This window comes from Drosophila montana, unplaced genomic scaffold (genome assembly GCF_035044405.1).
Source record: "Drosophila montana isolate Dmon_TW-CO22-7 unplaced genomic scaffold, ASM3504440v1 contig_1409_1, whole genome shotgun sequence".
NCBI classification, from domain to species: domain Eukaryota; kingdom Metazoa; phylum Arthropoda; class Insecta; order Diptera; family Drosophilidae; genus Drosophila; species Drosophila montana.
This window is the reverse complement of record NW_026996361.1, coordinates 764,925-785,289: the sequence shown is the minus strand read 5'-3', so window position 1 is coordinate 785,289 and position 20,365 is coordinate 764,925. Positions and strand designations below refer to the sequence as shown.

General features: G+C 44.8%; 5 protein-coding genes across 21 annotated transcripts in view; 3 read left to right on the top strand and 2 right to left on the bottom strand.

The window, feature by feature from the left end:
• Msp300 (Muscle-specific protein 300 kDa) overlaps positions 1-12,475 on the top strand; it is a 124,157-nt gene extending 111,682 nt beyond the window's left edge. For 9 of the 16 annotated variants that reach the window (XM_064683230.1, XM_064683238.1, XM_064683308.1 and 6 more), the window contains 8 exons: positions 259-564; positions 2,553-2,810; positions 3,970-6,950; positions 7,919-7,957; positions 8,318-8,944; positions 10,118-10,259; positions 10,571-10,638; positions 10,856-12,475. In XM_064683230.1, the coding sequence (XP_064539300.1) occupies positions 259-564; positions 2,553-2,810; positions 3,970-6,950; positions 7,919-7,957; positions 8,318-8,944; positions 10,118-10,259; positions 10,571-10,638; positions 10,856-11,102 (4,668 nt within the window). In that variant the 3' untranslated portion in view covers positions 11,103-12,475. The remainder of the gene's footprint in view (positions 1-258; positions 565-2,552; positions 2,811-3,969; positions 6,951-7,918; positions 7,958-8,317; positions 8,945-10,117; positions 10,260-10,570; positions 10,639-10,855) is intronic. The other 7 variants (XM_064683294.1, XM_064683299.1, XM_064683286.1 and 4 more) reach the window with 3 other exon arrangements.
• A 190-nt stretch (positions 12,476-12,665) lies between these two features.
• LOC135429115 (lysosomal Pro-X carboxypeptidase) lies at positions 12,666-14,414 on the bottom strand. The gene has a single exon (XM_064683321.1). It carries the CDS (start codon positions 14,314-14,316, stop codon positions 12,907-12,909), a length of 1,410 nt encoding a protein of 469 aa, XP_064539391.1. The 5' UTR covers positions 14,317-14,414; the 3' UTR covers positions 12,666-12,906.
• A 552-nt stretch (positions 14,415-14,966) lies between these two features.
• Positions 14,967-16,166, top strand: Tsp33B (Tetraspanin 33B). The gene is made up of 2 exons (XM_064683436.1): positions 14,967-15,855; positions 15,911-16,166. The coding sequence occupies exons 1-2, from the start codon at positions 15,085-15,087 to the stop codon at positions 16,139-16,141; spliced, it is 1,002 nt and encodes a 333-aa protein (XP_064539506.1). The 5' UTR covers positions 14,967-15,084; the 3' UTR covers positions 16,142-16,166.
• A 229-nt stretch (positions 16,167-16,395) lies between these two features.
• Positions 16,396-17,821, top strand: LOC135429172 (uncharacterized). Its single transcript, XM_064683424.1, has 5 exons — positions 16,396-16,485; positions 16,538-16,612; positions 16,685-16,792; positions 16,842-16,916; positions 16,972-17,821. Coding segments are annotated over exons 1-5 (1,053 nt in total). The 5' UTR covers positions 16,396-16,483; the 3' UTR covers positions 17,765-17,821.
• On the bottom strand, positions 17,766-18,620 carry LOC135429185 (uncharacterized). 2 transcript variants are annotated; one of them, XM_064683451.1, is made up of 2 exons: positions 18,462-18,620; positions 17,766-18,335 (listed from the first exon to the last, which is right to left on the bottom strand). In XM_064683451.1, exons 1-2 carry the CDS (start codon positions 18,585-18,587, stop codon positions 17,844-17,846), a joined length of 618 nt encoding a protein of 205 aa, XP_064539521.1. In that variant the 5' UTR covers positions 18,588-18,620; the 3' UTR covers positions 17,766-17,843. The 2 variants fall into 2 exon arrangements, with proteins under 2 accessions (XP_064539521.1, XP_064539514.1); XM_064683444.1 differs by having other exon boundaries at positions 18,396-18,615.
• Between the last annotated feature and the right edge of the window lie 1,745 nt (positions 18,621-20,365).

Here is a 20,365-nt window from a genome sequence, read left to right as displayed (position 1 = left end):
TCAAATATTTCAGAGCGGTTTTTCACGTATGCTAATTCAAAATAGTTCGAAACAAAAAGCTACCACAAAGCTCTTATACTAAAGCGCTCTTCGAAAAAAGCTTTCGCGCATTGCATTTGCTTTGCGTTTCGATTCGTTTCGTTTCGTTTGCTTTGCGGCAGTTGACTTTGACTTCGAAACGCGCGCGTGTCGCGTAAATTGTCGCTGCGAGCGTTTTTTTTTAATTAATTGTTTTTGTTTGTTTTCGCGCTCTCTCAGGGACTTGCGGGCGATCTGCACAGTCGAGAGCAGCTCTTGGACGAGCTTAAGGGCGCCGCCAAACCGTTAATCGAGAGCTGCGATGTACAAATTGTCGAGCAAATTGAATCGTCCGTGCAGGATGCGGTAGTCGCCTGGCATGATACCACCGAGAATCTGCAACAGCTTTGCACACGCTACCAGCGGGCCGTCGAGCTCTGGGACAAGTATCGGAACGCCTCAGCAGCGGTCAAGAGCTGCATCGACCAGCAAATGGACAGCGTCAAGTCCTTCGAGCAGCCCTTGGATGCCATGCAACATGCCAAGGTAAGTGCTTTAAGCTAATTGTAATTGTAATTGGGTGGTTTGCCTGGGTGGGTTACGATTTTGGCGGCAAAAAAAAAATCGAAGGAAAATCAACGACTTTTAATTGTAGCCGGACCAGACTGTAATTACATTGATTTTCAGCCGTTACGCTCGGCCCAATCAATTTTCGGGCGCGTCACTGTAATCGCTGGCAATAGAACATGGAAATAGGAAATAGGGCTCTGCCTGTGTGAGCCAACTTTTGTGTACACATGTGTACATGCATGTACATATATTGGTTGCCTGTGTCATAAATTATTTTGCTTGACACCCCAAGACAGAAAGACAAACTTACAGACGGCCCAAAAGTTGTAACACTCTTGCTCTTGGATAGCTTAGCTTTCCAAGCAAATGTGTAACTTATTGTAGAAGACATTTTCGATACCATAAAGCATATATATTCGTGATCAGTGTCTGCAGTCGCGTTGTTATAATGTTTCCTATATAAACTTCCTTATAGCAGTACATGTTTCAGAGTTAGCCAGACGGAAAAACTTTACTATATAGTATAGCTGTCATATGAGAGATTGGTCTAAATCTAGATTTTTAATTGATCGTTTTTTTATTCTTTCAAAATATTTTACTAGCTTCAGTTGCGTTCAATATATGATCAAGATATCTTCCAGCTTCTTTATAGGAAACAATATTGTGAAGCAATATTATATTATTTTATGCTAGGGCATTTATTCGATCGAAAAACTTTACTATATAATTGTCACAAGAGAGATTGGTCGAAATCTAGCCTTTTTTATCTTTTTAATTTTTCCAAACTTTATTTGCGTCCAACATCGGAACACTATATCATATAGCTCTAAAGAAAGAAGTACAACTTTTCTGTTTTTCTAGATATCTTTCAGCTTCAATATAGGAAACAATATTGTCTGGCAAGAGCATAATTTTTTATTATAGGGCATTTATTCTTCGGCACTTGTTAGATAAATATGATTTCTTGTGGAGACTTCGTTTCGATACTCAGTTTATTTGCTTTAACTATTAACACATAGTTTTGTTATTTATGTTTGTTTATTGATCATTAGGGTCATTAGAGGGGCCAAGCGAAGCATTGTAATTATTTGTGTCCCTAGGTAGCCCAACTGTCACTTCACATGGCGAAGTTTATCAACCCAAAGCGTAAGCTCTGTGTTTATATAGCTGCTTTATCTGTTCAGTCCAAAAACAAAAAAGACAAAAATAAATGAAAACACACGAAATTATAGGAAGACCACATACTACATTCTATATGGCCACATACAATACATATATGCAATACATATGTACATATGTGATTATAAGATTGCCGGAGCATGCCTTCAGCGTGTCCGAAGCTGTAGATAAATGTAAAAATATTTCTTAAGTCGCTGCTGTTGTTAGATTTCAATGTCAACGTTTGTTTGTTTGTTTTTTTTTTTCTGATAAAGCGGGGAGCATAGCTGAATATTTGAGAGATGATATCATAGGGCATTCGGTAGGGCCGGACGCGTGCTCTTTAAATTGGTAAATGCGTGCGGCCAGTTATATATTTAAATAGCTATTTGATGGCCAGCGACGCGGCAGGGCCCAGCGGGTGACCTCTTTTCTAAATTGAAATTGAAATTGAAAGTGTACTCGGTGCACGGTGCTCGGCATTTGCTCGACACATTAATTACGAATAGAAATGCATTCGGATCGGGAACGAGCCGAGACAATTGATAAGCAGCATACGTGCTCCTAACTAGGGCTAACTGACCCGGCCGGCTTTTAAGCTAAATGTACTTTGATCGAGCTAATTATAAATCGTTGGCATTTGCAGTCAAACTAAAATAATCCGTGGCAAGTGCTATATACTAGACGAAAAGCTAACACTAGTCATTCGATATGTTTATGTTGAGAGAGAGAAAGAAATAATTATTATAGTTAAATTATATATATTTTGGATGATTAATTTAATTTATTCTGTCTGCCCTTGCCAGGTCTGTCAGGACAATCTGAGCACACAGAATGATCGCCTCTTGGAGCTGCGCGACATTGTGGCCAAGATAGCCGCCGATGTGGGTCTGGATGCCTCTTCGCTAATGCAGGGCGAACTGGATGCGTTGGGCCAGCGTTTGGCCGAATGCAAGGATGCGATAACGACGCTGGCGAATGTGGCCGAGACGCAGGATAAGGAGCGCAAGGAGCTCGACAAGGAAATGACACAGGCCAAGGTCTACTTCAACAATGTGCAGCAGGTGAGTACAGGCCACAAACTCTGAATTCGGTCTAAGCAAAACATGTATCGATTAGAGCCATGATGATGATGATGATGATGATGATGATGATTAGCATATGTTAGAGCTGGCGTGCGGAAATTCCCACAGTGCTCACAATGACAACAACCACCACAACAAACAAGAACAAGAGAGAAAAAAAAAAGCAGGCGGACACTTGTTGTTGTTGTAGTTGTAGTTGTTGTTAATACAATACGAAGGACATGCTATTTTAAGTGGGTTAAAAGTTGAAAAACTTTCGCTCCCATGTGTCTATATGTACTTCGGTTAGTCGAGCGTCACAGTGGCCCGTACATTGGTCTTTATTGATTGCCAAAGGGCTTAAATATGGCTTCGAGTGCAGGCATATTTAATTTTTTTATTGACCCCGCGCTCATAAATATTTAACAAAGCTGTCCCTTGGCCAGAATTAATAGAAATTATTTCGGATATATGCATATCAAAAAAACAGAGCGAAAAAAAAGAAAATCATGTTTGTTTGGGAACATTTTTGTGGGCATTTATTATTTAATAAATCGAGCAGGTATTTTCTTTTCTAATAACCCGTCAGTTGTCAGTTGTCTGCTTAGAGTCTTCTCGCTCCACTGTGCGAACCATTTGAAATTCACATGCCACAACCAGTCGCCGCGTCTCTTGTGTCCGCCACCTTAGCCCACCTGACTGCCCTCCCTCCCTGCCCCACCTCCTAGCCCAGCCCATGTGTGGCCAGACAGTTGAAATGCGCGCGCGCGTGTGTTTTTTTCTTCTTTGTTAGCATGAGGTCATTGCCAGTTGGCGGAAAGAGTTGCAACGTTTTTATATACCTCGTACCCAAGGGACAAATGCACGGCATATTGGCTGCAGGGCAAAAGGGTTAAGAGTCTCAGTTCTAGATTCACAGAGATAAGTCAAATTTATAGCAAAGCTTTGTCATGCACTGGCTACAGAGCATCTGTGAGTCGGTTACTTTCACGGCTGTGAAGCCGTGCATTGCCAACTGTAACTGGAGACCATATTGTGGCTATTAGGGTCAGGCCAATTAGCCATGCACAAAACGTTGCACTGGCTGCCACCTGTTAAACACAAATATTTAAAAAAATAATAATAATAATAATAATAAATCTAATTTGCTTACTCATAGGATATTGCGCGCGGTGAGCCGAGAACGCCCAAGGAGAGCGAGGAGCAGTTGGCCGCGCTGCGAGCCCATCTGCAGACGCTGGCCCGCACCGAGGAGCAGCTGCGTCAGCTGCGCGAACGCCAGCAGAACAACAATGAGCTGGCGTCGAGCGGCTCTGCCGCTGCCGCCGTTGCCGACGATAGCATCCTGGAGGTGCTGGCGATGTGGCAGAAGATATTCCAGGATACGTTCCAGGAGTACCATCGCCTGTCGACGCGCCTGGCGCGCACCCAGAACAGCTCGGAGGCGTTGCGTTTGTGGCGTCAGTATTTGCAGCATGTGCAGTCGTTCCTCGCCTGTGCCATACCCGAGGATTACAGCAGCCTGCGCGAGCAGCAGCAGCTGTGTGCCATACACCAGAACCTGCTCATCTCGCAGCAGAGCGTGCTCGCCGAGACGCCGCTCGAATCGGAGCTCTCGGAGCAGTACAAGGCGCTGACCAATCTGCACAACGAGACCCTCTCGCGCATTATGCAGCGCAACGAGGAGCTGGAGCGCCGTGTCAGCGGCTGGAATGCCTACCGGCAACAACTGGCCGCCCTGCTCGACTGGCTGCGCCAGCGCGAGGCGGAACGCAATGCGCTGCAGCTGCGCTACATACACCTGAAGCGCGTGCCGCACCTGAAGGCGCGCCTGGACGCATTGCTGCTGCAGCTGACACGTGGCGAGCAGCAGAGCGCCGCATTGAAGGCACAGCAGCAGGAGCTGCTCAAGTACTGCGACGATGCGCTGGCCACCGCGATGCGCATGGAGCAGGCGAGCATCAATCAGCGTATTAGCAATTTGCGTGCCGCCCTCGAGACCTGGCAGAACTTCCTCAAGCGCATCAAGCAGCTCGGGGAGTCGTATGAGCAGCGTGTCCAGCAATTGCAGACGGAGTTTGGCAAGGCACAGGAGCTGCTCGACAGCAGCTCGGGTGATGCACTGCCCACGGCGCCCGCCGAGATTGAGCAGCGTCTGGTTGCGCTGAGAGCGAAACGTCTCCAACTAGGCGCTCAGACGTTCGCGCTGGAGGACCTGACGGTCAGCCAGGAGGAGCTGAAGGAGTGCATCAGTCCGCACGACATGAAGGCCATACGCCAGCGCAGTTTCCTGCTCTGGCAGCAGCATGCCGATCTCGACTACCAGCTGGCCGTGCTCATCAATGCCATCGAGGAGCGTCTGTCGCTGCTCTCCAACTACCAGGTGCGCTATGAGCGCATCACCCAGTGGCTGCGCACCCTCGAGGAGCGTGTGGAGCGCGATGCCGATGTCGCGGCCATGGCCAATCCGGAACAGGCAGCCAAACAGCTGGAGCACCAAATCAATGGCGAGCTGCAGCTACGCGACAAGGAGCGAGAATGGCTGCTCTCCACCAGCCGGGAGCTGCTGGCTCTCTATGCGGATGCCACGCCCCAGGCGCAGCAGGTGCGCAGCCAGGTGCAGCAGCAGAGCGATGCACTGATCGATCGCTGGAATCGGCTCAAGTTCCTGTGCAAGCAGCGCGCCACGAAAATTGGCGAACTGAAGCAAACGCTGATGCGACTGGAGGAGCGCATAGCACTCATACGTGCCTGGCTCTTCGATGTGGAGTCGCAGCTGGACAAGCCGATCAGCTTTGACAACTACACGCCCAACGTGATCAAGGCCAAGCTGAGCGAGCACGAGCAGATCCAGCGTTCCATTGAGCATCATAGCAGCAATGTGGGCGAGGTACTCAACCTGGTCGAAATGCTGCTCAGCGATGCGGACAGCTGGCGCACCCAGGTGAACACCACGGGGTTGGCCTCATCGGCTCAAAATCTGGAGCAACGCTGGAAGAACGTGTGCAGCCAGTCGGCGGAGCGTAAGGCTCGCATCCTGGCCACATGGAATTCGCTCCAGGAGCTGATCAAAATGACCACCGAGCAAAAGTCCTGGCTGGCCAAACAGGAAACCCAACTCTCTAGCTTTGAGCGCGACCAGAAATACGTGAGCAAACAAAAGCTGGACGAACGCCAGCAGGCCTTGCGCGCCAAGCTATCCGAACTGGAAGCCGAGACTGTCCGTCTGCGCCAGCTGGAACAGACGTATGCCTGCCTCACAATGAGCCCGGGCGTCGAGCCCGAGAACATCCAGAAGCTGACGCTGCCCACCAAGGTGATGATGAGCAAGTGGCGTCTGTTGACGCCCCGTTGCCACGCCCTGCTGGATGCCATTGACAAGGATGCCAAGCTGATGCGAGACTTTAACACGGCCCAGCTGGAGCTGAACAAATCGCTGGCGAGCATACAGAAGGCGCTCGAGCAAGTGCCCAATGCCGAGGATCAGCAGGTGGCCATGGAGGCGACGGTGGTGCTGCAGCGCTTGGACGGACTGGAGCGCAAGCTTCAGCTGGCCGAGCAGCAGGTGCAGCAAGCCGATGCCCTGGGCAAGGAGGCCGAACTGCGCAGCAAACAGCAGCCGGTGCAGCTGAAGCAGCTGCTTAAACTGGTCGCCGAATACACGACCCTCTGGCAGACGGTGCAGAAGAATCTGGTGTTGCTCAAGACCAGCTGGCTCGCCCGTGCCACCAAGGAGGGCGCGGCGGCAATCAGTGAGGCGCACGCCAGCGTCCAGGTGGACACGTTGTCGCAGCGCAAGCTGCGCCAGGCGCAACTGCAGCGGGAAACGTCCATAACGGCCAAGGATGCGTACATCATGGAGCTGCAGACGGCCATTGTCGAGTGCCAGAACAATCTGGACGAGCTGCAGCGCACCATTGTGGACAAGACGCGCAAGCCGGGCCCGCAGAAGATTGCCAAGCTCTTGGGCAACGCCCAGTCATCCACGGAGCTCGTCAAGCATCTCAGCCATTTGCTGTTGACCGAATGCCATGCGGACAATCAATCAGCCCAGGTGGACACCGTGTCAGAGCTGGCGCTGCGCTTCGATACGCTGCAGTCGCAGTGGAAGGCGCGCCAACAGCACGATCAGAATGCAAGGTAGGCGCCCTCATTCCAATTCCCCAATCTAGCTATTCTATCTAGCCTATTCCTTCAACTAATTGTACTGCATACTTGCAAACTGCGCGTGTAGATCGATTCTCGGTACATCCGTTTATATCCTATTCGAGGTTCTTATCGGCTTGTGTGGGGATTAGCCTATGAAGATCTGTTTAAATTGAATTTAAAGTTCCATTTCCTTTCATATCGGGCCTGGGTCCAGTTTTGGTCCAGTCAAATCCTTGCCGAGCTCACTTCCAACTGGACACAGTGCTGCGCAAGATTAGTTTTCATTAACAATTCATTCATTTTTTCCCATTTTTGTATTTGTTAATTACGAATTTGGTTCAATTAATTACATGAATTTATACAATTTTAATTCAAATCAGCCTTTTGTATTGTTTTCATGAATCCCTTTTCTTGTATCTTGAGATAAATTTCTAAATGGGAAAAATACATATTCGCTTTTTACAAATCAGAAATATCCATAAGACCTTTGAGGATAAATAGATTAAAAGAAAAGTTTTGCTGCTACAGTAGTCGCTCGATGATGAGAACGCATCTCTATCTAATGTTTTAAAAAAATATTTCAATATTTCTTTAATCAGACATTTAAAAGCAATCGACTTTTTATTCCAAAATAAGATAACATCGATTTCAATTATTGACTTGGTTTTCCAAGTTCTCATTAAACGAGAGACCACTGTAGTATGTATCGTGATTGACACTGATTGATTGATTGATTGCGAATTGATTGACATTTAATAAGTTTGCAAGTATTCTAACCACTTTCTTGGTTTTTTTTGGGCGTATTTTTAATGGTATTTGGCTAACAAATTGTTTTATTGCTTTATCTGTCTCGCTATTTGCCCCGCTCCCACACATACACACACACACACAACACTCAACACACTCGCACACACATGCTTCACTTGAACCTGCGCATTCATGATGGCTATGCCCAGCAGGTGCCTGCTACCTGCTGCCTACAAATACACATGCATACAGTAAGTGTTAACAGCTGAAGATTATCTCTATCTCTATCTCTACCCTATCTACCATCTACCTGTGCACTGACCACAATAACACAGCCAGGCCAGCTCCCTAATCTGCCACGTGTGACCTCTGTTTATTGTTCTGTGTGTTCATCCACCAGACAAAAGCTGGCAGTTCCTCTTCTCAATAGGCTGCCAGTCTCCAGAGGTGGAGCACAGTGAGCAGCTTGGAGCTTGCCTGGACGTCAGCTCTGTCCAAAGTCGTGCCACAGACTTTGCTCAGTTCCAGCGGGCTTACATACTAAATAAACATTCGTCTTTATTTAAAGCATTGCTAATTGTTTGCTTTATTTATCCCTTCTAAAAAAACAGTGAGGTCGGCCGTTTAACGTGTCCGCTCTGCACGCAACGCAATTGGCAGCAGATCGACAACGATCTGTGGCGTCTGGAGCAGTGGCTGCAGTTCGCCGAGAGCATACAGAAGGCCCAGACGGGGCCGCCCTCGAATATTGAACTGCTCGAGGATGTGACACAGGATCATCGCGAGTTCTTGCTGGATCTGGAGAGTCACAAGTCGATCATCTCGTCGCTGAATGTGGTCGGAGATCATCTGGCCACGCACACCATGGACACGGAGAAGGCGCGACAGTTGCGCGCACGCCTCGAGGCGGACAACGAGCGCTGGAATAACGTGTGCATCAATGCCACCAAATGGCAGGGTCTGCTCCAGACGGCGCTCATGGGCAACAGCGAGTTCCATCAGACCATCGATGAGCTGGTCGACTGGCTGCAGCGCACCGAACAAAACATCAAGGCCTCCGAGCCCGTCGATCTCACCGAGGAGCGCAGCGTCCTCGAGGCCAAGTTCAACAAGTTCAAGGATCTGCGCGCCGAACTGGAGCGCTGTGAGCCGCGCGTTGTCAGCCTCCAGGATGCCGCCGATCAGCTGCTACGCTCTGTCGAGGGATCCGAGGAGCAGTCACAGCACACCTATGAAAGGTAAGTGCAGCTGGCGCCAGTGCCGAGGGCGGAACGAAATAAATGCGTGGATGCCGCTTCTGCTTTCTAGATAGATGTGCTCTTAGGGGGGGGCAATATAGGTGAGAGAGGGGGGCAGGGCAGGGGCAGCAGCAGGAGCAACGAGGTAGTTGGGCGGCGTTTATAGTTTCCGATTGGTTATGTAGCTAAATAAATGTTCTTCTCAGTAGATATTAAATTATTTATAAATATTTCTGTTGCATATAAAATTTCTATTATGTGCCAACATTTTTCTTCTCTTCAATTTTCCTTGACTAAATTTCAAATTTTATTCTTCTGTACGTCAAACTATAATTTATAGAACCACTTTTAGTAATCTACTTATGAGGCGAATAGAATTTATTTATGCTACAATCAAAAAGAAATATTCTATTAATATATTCTATATTCTATTTAATATAAAATAATTTAATTTTCTACATATTATAGGAATTCAAGTTTTATTCCTCCAATTGTAGAAATTTTTTTTGGCATAAAAGAACAAGATTTTGTTTTTCTTTCTTCTTAAATTGGCCTATAAAATCTTGAAAATCTTTCTACAATCTGATGAAAATATTATACAAATTTAATTAATATATTGTAAAAAATGTTTATCTTCAATATTTGTATAAATCCACACTCAAAAAATTGCATTCTTTCTGTAAAGATATCCGTTTCTTATTCATCTTGATCGATTTTATTTAAATTTACCTTTTCAATCGGCATTTTCGTGGCTTGCCCTTTGATTTCATTTCAAAAAACATTTATTATAAATTCAAACATTTATTCCCATCACTTGATTACAACGAAATTGTACTAAAAATGTTCCTCTGAACATCTTTCTTTTCGGCTTACTACACCATCACGTATCTTTCCCAATGTAGCTTTTGCTCCCAAAAAAAACAAACCCAATTTCCGTAGTTCACATATTTTATTAGTTAGAGACTTAGTTTGCTTTCTTGTAAAAAACCTATTTTGCAACATATTCTCGCTTTTGAATTTTGTGTTTTGCTGTGTTTATTTTGTTGCGTAATTGATTTGTGTTTTACTTTTTTATTTTGTTTGGTACTCAAAATTTGATTCGTCCGCCCATTCTAACACTTCATCACAACTGACAACCCCAAGAGCCGCCAGCATATGTTTTAAATATTCTAGAACCCTTTCCAGGTTGACCGATCTGCGTCTCCGGCTGCAATCGCTGCGTCGCCTCTCCGGCATTTACATCGTCAAGCTGGGCGCCGTGCTCGGCTACGAGGGCGACAATCTGGGCGTGCCGCTGCAAATGTTGTCGAATGAGGTAAGTGCAAGGATCTCTCGATTTTTCAAAATGTATTGCAATTAAACGAGAATTTGTCCCGGAAATCCCCAAAAAAAAAAAAAGAGAAACAATTTGATTTTTAATTTATTTTGAGCGCACCAAAGTAAGTGAAAAAGAAATTGGCTGTAAAAATATTTTTATATATATATTATTATAAATACAACAATTTATTTAGAGCGTGATGCGAATTTTGAATTGACAAATGCAAAAACTATTTTTATTTGATTTATTTTGAATTTAATTTATTTTCTTTTTTTGTTCCTTTCCATTATACTTTATGGCATATCTAGCTTTTGGATAATACTACATTATCAACCTCTTCTATGCAGGCCGCCGCACCCAACACAGAAAATGCAAAGTAAATATTCATAGAAAATTTGTTTAATTTGTAATTCAACGTATCCGTAGTCTAGTTTAGTTTTCTTATATATATTCTTTTGTTCTTTAATTACTAAGCAAATAATTGCACAAGTACAAACTCTAGTTGCACTTGATCTAACTATTGTAGCATGATGTTTTCTATAAACCCCATATGCATACAATTATTTTTCTAATCCTCAAACTCTGCTCCATAGCCGCACCAACACCGATGGCGATGCTGCCGATGGCGATGTCATCAATACCACGGTACTGGCCCGCGGTGCACGATTCCTCGGGCGCGTTGCACGTGCCTCCCTGCCCATACAGGCGCTCATGCTGCTGCTTTTAGGTGTGGCAACACTGGTGCCCCACGGTGAGGACTACACGTGCATGTTCTCCAACACATTCGCCCGCAGCCTGGAGCCAATGCTCTCCTATCCGCACGGCCCGCCGCCAACGTAATTGTCATTGGATTAGTGCAATAAATTCACAGTAAAAACCAAATAAAACAAAACAAATAACCAAATGTAACCACAGAACAGAATCCAATACGAATATGCCTTTCAAATTAAAAACAAAACATATGCAAAGAAATAAGCTAATGAATGAAAGTAACCCCCGCGCAGTATACAAAAATGCAAAATTCTTGTTCAAGATTTAAGATATAACCAACCTAGCGTCGAGTCGAGTGTGTTATGTCCTGTAAATTTTTGTAATTTTCCACAATTTGAATGAAAAAGAAAGCAAACCGTGTATTTTATTTTTGGTAGCTACAGACAAACATACCGAAATAAATATGTACATAATATGTTATGAATAACCAAACCCAACAACTCGACGAGCATATACTATAAAGAAACACTTGATAAAAACAAAAAAACTGAAAAATCAAAATGAAAATGAAAATGAAAATGAAAACTAACGACATGTAACGAAACACTTTTACAACAAAACATAAAAGTAACTTATATTAACGATATATACATTATACATATATATTTGCACAGCAAACATTTATATATATATATATATATATAAACTATATATAACCTATGCCCCAAATTATAAAGCCCAACATTATGTATATAAAAACTAAGTTGAGACAGAAAAAAAAACGAAAGCAAAAAAGGAAAAAAAAATACGCACACACGAAAATATTAGCTCAGAGTAGCGCACGTTTCTCCCGAGAGCAGCTGCAGCTTGAGGCCAGATCTGGCAAATCTCGTGGAACATTTTTGCCCGGCCTGGCCACAAGCTGACGCTGCCTCTCAGGCTGGCTAGCGGACAAACCTCAAGACAAACCATGACCCACATAGACCAACTGCCCAGAGTGCTGGCCAAAAGTCTTCGTACGCCGAGCACGGCTGCACGTTCATCTCCCAAATTCAGGACGTGGCAGCCTGTCCGGCGTGTTGGCTTTTGGACGACGCCCTGGGCGCTAGACAGCCGACGCCGCCAGAGGGTTAGCTGCCCCAAGCCAAGCTCTCTCCCACGGCTTGGGAGCGGCTGCATATTGCGCACCGGCCACAGGTGTCAACCCTCGCCCAAAGATCCGGCGGCACAGGCTGTCTCACCTCAAAGCATTCCTGAACTCATTTCCAAAATTCGTACCATAGACAAAACTCGAAACTCTAGCCGACTAGAGCCAATGCCCTAACCTGGTTGGGGGCAACGTGCGCGAAAGGAGCCTTGAATATATAAACGAAGCAAGTGTCCTATGCCGGTGCTAAACCAAACTATAAACAATTTTTCACAATACAAAAATTGTAATGTTGCGTATAAATAAAATGCATAAAAAAAACCTTGAAAAAACAAAAAAAAAACAAATTGCAAAACTGCAAACGAACAAAATGTTGAATAATTTGCATATACTATAGAAATGGAACAGGTTATCCATCCAGTTAAAAGAAAATCAAACTTTTGTTAATATTTTTTGATAAACATTATTCTATTTGCCTTATATTATATTTTTTTCTATTATTTAATGCCTTGCAGCAGTTATTGAAAAAAATAACAAAAAATATAAAAAAACATATATATTTATTTATTAAGTTTACACGATATATATTTGAATTAGGTTGATTTAAATGTTAAATTTTGTGTGTTTTTTGCTGCTTCTGTAAACTTTAAGATTTCCTTTCTTGTGAACAACTGTACCTTTATGCATATATATTAAAGAGATATTACAAAAATAAGCTCCAACTGTTGGTTATTTTTACAAAAATTAATTTTATTTCATGAATTGTTGGTACTCTTTATTTTAACTTTAAAAGTCTTGTATCCATTGCTGTATGATGGCCGCCTCTTTCTTTCGTGCGTCCATAACGGATGCCGGATCCGAGGGATGGCTTTGGCGCAGATCCAAATGATGGGCACCCTCCGGCAAAATGATGACATGCACTTGATTGTTTGGTGCCCTCAGGACGCCGCCGCCGCTCCAGGGATCCAGCAGACCGTTGCTGAAGATGATGTTGCTGGCAGCCTCCAGATTTCGGCCGCCATAGCGCAGCAGAATGTCGTAGGGCTTGGGCGTGAGATGGAACTTCGTGTAGCACTTCTCGGTGTACTTCTTCAGGTCCCAGGTGCTGGTGCGGTACATGGTGTCGCTGTTGTTGGCACAGAATGGCATCACCATTTGATTGCAGGTCTGTATGTCCCAGCCGTAGCTGTCGTAGTTGGCGCCGGAATTGGAATCCTTGTAGTCCACACACTTGGAGGCGCCTGTGTAGTTTGTATAGACAGCCAGGGCACTGGCCATGCTGGCCAGCAGCTCGGTGTCGTTCGGCTGCAGATCCTTTAGGTAGTAGCAAAACTGTCGCACCGGGTACGCGGGCAGCGGGGCCAGAAATGATGAATTGTAGGGATAGTTGACCATTGCCAAATTACCGTAGACATCCTCGAGATAGTCCATAAACTTGTTCAGATCATCGCCGTTCTTGATGGGATCGCACAAATGGAACATATCGCCCAGCCGCTTCTTGCCGGCATCTGTGGCCGCCAGCGACTCGAAGGCCTTCCACGATTTGCCAATGTTGGCGCTGCAGTTGGCATTGTAGGCCGTCTCGAAGACCGAGGTGGTTATCTTCTCAAAGATATCGCAGGGCGTCAGGCCGGGAAATTGTAAAATCGGCGCCGATGCGGCCAGTGCACCAATCACAATATGCGGATACTTCATCCGAAACCAGGCCGCCAGCATGCCGCCATACGAGCCACCAAATGCCACCACCGGCAGCTGCTGCCCGTTGCGCAGGAACGTAATCAACAGAGCATAGTCCTCCAGTGTCTGCTCCACGGTGAAATATGCCAAGTGCTCCGGCTTGCTGGTGTTGAAGGTATCGCCTCCAAAGGGCAACGACTTGCCGTAGTAGCGATGCTCCGCAAAGACGACCAATGCGCGCTGCTTGGCCGCCAGCTCCCAGACGAAGCCGCTGTTCTGGGCGAACCACTCGATGTCGCCCTCGTTGCCTGTGTAGAAGAAGATGGGCGACTGGGTATTGGCCTTGTCCACGTAGGAATCGTTGTACAGGTACCGTATGTTAAAGCTCTCGTTGCTCAGGAAACTGAAGTGATCCAGCGGCACCGAAAATTCCTTAATGGCATATTGGAATTTCTGTTCAGCAATGGCGCCTGGCTCAAAAGCCAACATCAATAGAGCTCCACAAAGCACGGCGAACATTTTGATGTTTACGCAATGGCGCAGCGGAGATGTTTAATTGGTTTTAATTTGCGGTCTGTATTTTGAGCTGTCTTTGTTCGTCTCTGTTTGTGCTTATCTCAAGCCGGCTTACATGACCTTCTTATCAAAAGCTTAAACCAGTGTTGAACAGTCTGCACTATGTTAAGTTGTGCATGCCATTTTGAGTTTAACAGCGCGCGGCTGCAAGCTGCCTGTTAATTAACAGACACAGCTGTAACTGATATTTGAAAATGTTTAATTGAATGCATAACGGTTTTGTGGAGTGTTTATGTGGCTCGAAGTTTAAAGACTTAATAAGAAAACATGCAGCAAATCATTTTGTAATGGAAATAACTGTTATAGTTGTTATACTTGTGTTCAAGTTATTTGGCGTGTCTGATATTTTTTCACAGAGACTGTAATTTTTTGATTGCTGCTTACGCATTTTTAATCGTATAATTAATTTATCGCACTGATAAAAAACGGTTTTCCAATTAGACGCATCCGCATTAAAACAACTGAATCGAATATCAGTTTGTAATCAGTAAATCGAAATAAATTTAAAGGATAGAAAGCTTACATGCATGATATATAACGAAGATTGTTCGAAGATCTCTTGAATTTTCTCCCCTTTTTTAGATATTTTTGTCTTGCCTTTCTAATAAACGTCACTTCAAATAGAATTCGAAACTCGAGTTTTTGCCGTACGTAGCTATTGTAACATATTAAAAAGCAAAACTTCAAGCAGCATCTGACAAAGATGACCAAATGCGCCAGCCTTTTCGTAAAGCATCCGTATATATTGCGCTTCTACTAATACTCGAGGCTGTCACCGGGCTACTGATCATAATCATAACTGCCATTTATCAAACGATTTTGTCCAACTATCTGGAGGACATTGATCGCCGCTTGCTATTCAGTTACCTGTTCAACGTGTACATTCTGGGCGCCCAGCTGGTTGTCACGTTCCTTTGCAGCTTATCCCTGTGGAATCGTTTGTGGAAGAGACGCTGCACGCCCAACGTTCGATTGATGGTGTCCGTTTGGCTATTTTACTCCTGCGTAATAATTGCATCGGGCTTTGGCACCGTGTGGAATCTATACTATAACATCGATGTACTGGAAAACTCGGCGGAGAATTCGCTGCTGCGCGGCATTGACGAGTATTACACATCTCCGGAGTGGAAGCTACTGTGGGACGGACTGCAGCTACGGAAGCAGTGCTGTGGAGTCTACAACTACAAGGACTGGATGAATGCCGAATGGATGCCCAGGCAGGCGCAGGCGGGCAACACGTCGTATCGCACCAAGGCGGTCCTAGCTCCGATTGCCTGCACCAAGAAGAGCTCCGATAAAACCAATTGTGCGCCCAATTTCGCGATGAGTCCCGAGGAGTACGATAGCCACAAGCGAGCGCCTTTCCCAACGCTCACAGTTGATTCCATCAACACGAACGGATGCCTGCCCGTGTTTTCGGAATCGCTCTGGCGATACTTCTACATCCTGCTGCTGCTGGCACTTATGGCCTTAAAGTTCTTGGTGAGTGATCCGCAGAGTATTAAGCTAGTTGTTAACCGAATTAAACTATTTTTAGATATTTCTATGCTGCTTCACCAAGTACATACTGCAGCGCCAGAATGTGGGCGATGGCTGTGATGTGGGTCTGACCGACGAGGAAGGTCGTCCGCTGGTCATGGTCAAGTATCCGCGGAACGTGCGGTGCATAACAATTGGCGAGGACGATCTGGCATCCGATATGGCGCCTGAAGCCGCATATTGTAATTGTGAGGAGGGAGTTGAGACGTGCGACTACTGCGAAGGTTAAAGACACGTTTTGTTATCAATAGATATATATATTTTTTATGTTTTTGATTTGTAATTTTTAATCAATATTTTATTATAAGCTACGAATTTATTATTAACAAAAGGCAGAGTCATTAATACATTTCTCAAAAAGCTCCACACTTGTATTCATAACGCGATATCTTAAACGCATTTCAAATATGCGCAGTGAGAACGTCTTTAAAAGAAGCGATCAATGAATCGTTTTCCAGCACTGTTTGTCAACTTTGTTGTGCAGCACTTATGGAATCCTTGGTTAAAAATAACGCTTCATTTTGTCACATGTCTCCATTCCATCAAGAAATCTTGTAGAAGGGCACTCAACATGTGAGTAAAACTGCTCGAGATTTTAACTTATTGCAAAATGTCTTAATTACAGGCCTTTAATGCCGAATGTACCACACATTGTTGGAGACGACGACGATTTAAGCGAAGCGGATGACCAAGCCCAAATGTGAGCAGTCCGAATATTTGTTAACCTCATTTTAGGGTTTTCATTGAGAAATATTTCTGTCTTTCCTTCTAGAGCCACACAGTGTACAGTGGGGGATCCGAGTTCCCAGGAGAGAAAGACAGTCGACTCCCCCTCATCGGAACTTTCGGAATCTTCCTATGATAATGACAGCGAAGCTGAGTAAGTTTTAACGCAGAATTATTTTATAAATAACTTAACGCAACTTTAGCGAGGAGGATACGAATAATAGTACGGCAGAGGAGGAGGATTGGTCCAACAATATTTCCTACATAGTTCGCACTCCGTAAGTTTCCCCTTCTAGTCGCAGCTCAAATTAACCCTAATTAAACAAATCTTAGGGAACGTGAGCCGGAACAGTTGACTGTGGAACCTAAAATTCCGAACGACTCCCCAAAAGTATCTGACGTGGAACTGTCCGAGGACACAGCACAAACTGAAAATGTCGAGGCAGTTGATCACACCGAAGATATGGATATGCAAGATGCGGATGCACAACCAGCCGCAAAAGCTGATCGTTTGGCATCCAGTCAACGAAGCTCTCCAATGGAAGAGAATGCCAAAATAAATGATGCAATATCTGTCAATTCCACGCCAGAAATGGAGTCGGAGTTGGCAACTAGAGACTCCGAGCTGGAGGATATGAGTGTGGACAAGCCGCACGCAAGCAGACCGGCGCGGCTCAAGGACTCGCCGCCCGGCAAGCCAGCTGGGTTGGAGTACTTCTCGCCGCCATCACGACGTCAATCGCTGCGTTCGGCAAATCGCAGCATCCAGATCCAGACCAAAGCTGTGCTGCAACCGGCGGCCAAGACGGCGCGCAGTCGTCAGCGCAAATCGAAGCCCAGCACCGACTGCTCGCCGGCGAAAACAATTGGCGCACGAGTCGCCAAGCGTCCCAGGCAGTCGCTGACCCTGACGCTGAACAAGTCGCCGGTCAAGAAGTCGGACGAGCCGCTGGCCCGGCCGGTGGAGGTGACCGAGTACTTCACCAGCATCTCCGCCACGCTGGTCAGCCATCGGGTCAATCTGCTGCCGTTTCTGTATATGCGCAAGCGCATTGATCGCTTGGTGGGCGAGGCCATAGCCAAGACGCGGATTCAGCGGGAAAACAATCCAGTAAATGCCATTTAGATAGATTATCAAATTTTGTTAACATTCTCAGCTAAAAATGCATCACCGAACAAATAATTGAAGACTAAAAGTGTACAACTTATGGGTTAATGTGGATGGGGCTGCCTTCGTCCCGCTCTGAGAAATCGGAGACGGCTGCGCTGCTGGTGCTGATCAGAAGGCGACTCGGCATTTCGCCAATCGATGGCAGTGTGGAGGTTTCACTGATGCTCGACAAGGAGCCGACCTCTTCGCAGCTGACGCCAGAGTCAACGCTAGCCAGAGACTCGGGCGTGGCATTTGGATTTGACTCTTCGTCCATTGCCTGATAGGCACGCTTTGAGTCAAGGCCGCAGTTGGACTCGCTAGCTTCCCGTTTCAGGTGGCGCACAGTGCCTGCTCGGGGGCTCCAGTCCAGCTCGTGATGCACCACAGCCTGCACCTGCAGCTGAATGGGATTGCATGTGGGGCTCTCGCAGTCGCGCTCAAAGCTGCCTGCGCCAATGAACACATCGATGGAGGGCGTCGGCGTCGTCGCTGGCTGCACGATCATCGTGGAGTTGACCATCATTTGAAAATCGATTTCGCTCTCCTGCGCAAACGGCTTTGTTTTAATTAACTCGCCTCGGAATGTTGACATTGTGCTACCTACCAGGAGAGCTCGCTCGAGATTGGAGCACTCGACGCCCGTGTACGATGAGGTTGACATTTCCATTGCCTGTGCCAGTTGACGCATTTCCTCGATTTCCATGCCTTCCTCGTAGGCGCCGGCGCCTATGAGCATCTCTTTCAATTTATTATACTTGCTGCGCAGCTCCATTTCGACAATGTTTTCTCCATGCATATGACATATGAAAAGCGCCGTTATTTGAACGGATAATATATACATTTGCATGCACTGGGTAGAGGTGTGCGTGATTCGTGAAAGCTCAACTATCGATAGTTTTGAGTGCTGTTAAATATCGATAATTTACAATGTGTATACCCTTGTGGAGAGTTTATTGATTTTGGCACGTTAAGTGTAACTCATTGAAATATATATATCCACTTCAATAAAATATATATACATATATGTTCTTAATCAATCAATATAGCTTAAGTCGTCACTCTATATTGTTGTGGTGTAATAAACTTATATTTACTTACTAATTGTTAATATTAATTATTATTGTCCATTTACAACGTTCTCAAGACTGACATCTATTATAATCAAATTCTTACAAGGAAAACCATGAAAAAATTACTCAAGAATATTACGTATTAAATATATATAAGACCGTGAGTGCACATGTGTGTTTATACATTTCTTTTGAATTATGTCCGCAACGTATACAGAATTAGTATATTCCACACTTCGCGATTAACTATGCAATAACGGATATGTTGCGCCCCATTTGGGCCCAAAAGACACCGTGCTGCGTTAGCACATGCAAAGCGATTTGTTGCCTGCCACCAGCTGATTGTTTTTAATGAGCGACGAGCTTTCGATTGCGCAGCTTCGAGCTTCTGACAGTTAACATGAGCTTTTGGCGTTCGTAAAAGCTTCCATTTACAAATTTACGTATTTCTTTTGCAATTTTATGAAATGAAACTAAAAATATTTGTCAAACGTAAGTTTAGTGCAACTTTTTAATGGGTGGCTGACTTTTTTGGCCTTTCCCAGAACAGTTGGCAACTGTTTTAGAAAATAAAAAAATAGAATAAAATAAATGCGTTAGCTTTTTGCAAGGCAAACTGACCCCTGACCCAAAGCAAATGACATCAAAGTTAAAATTCAACAAAACCTCTAGTCCCACTTGCAGCCCGTTTGACTCTTTTGCAGCCGTTCATAATGAACAGTATCTATAGAAATGGGTAAGGGTAGGGCAAGGTGATAAAAAGGGAGAAATCAAAATCTCTGACCTTAACTTAACTTAACATAACTTAACATAACATAACATAGCATAATATAACATAACATAATATAGCATAACAAAACTTAACATAACATAAAATGTTGGGTATTTAAGACAGATTTCAAGTATTCTTAACTGGCGCAACCCCTTAAAGTTTTCGTATTTTTAAATAAATCCCATGCTAAGCAAAACAGAGAACATAACTCAAGAAAAAAGTCCCACCCCCCGTTTCGTTCGTTTGCATGAAAGTGGCCGGCGTCCAACCCGGACCGCTTTCCAAAACCTCAACTCTAAACCAGCTCCAATGCCAAATCCGTTTGTCTTTTGTGGTCGCCCGCATTTTGAACAGTTTTGTTCTGCACTTGAACACTTTTTCAATTGTAAGTCATTTACAGGGGGGTAAAAAAACGTAGCGAGATAAAAATAGATATAGGCAAACATTGAATTGAATATGCTCTCTAAAGTTTTTCCACTCGATTTGAGTTTTATTTGCAGCACTTTAAAACGCATTCAATCCCAGCTACATTAAAAGCTTACCGCGTTTAATTAAAACATTTAGTTGCTGAAACGAAAAAAAAAACTACTCGGAAAAAAATGAAAGAGTAACAAGCGCAAATATTTGCATAGCTGCTTCTTGTGCACTAAATCCTTATGCAGGCATATAGTACAACGTATAAATTTGCTTGGACAATTTACAGGCAAACATTAAAAAAAAATGTTGCCAACC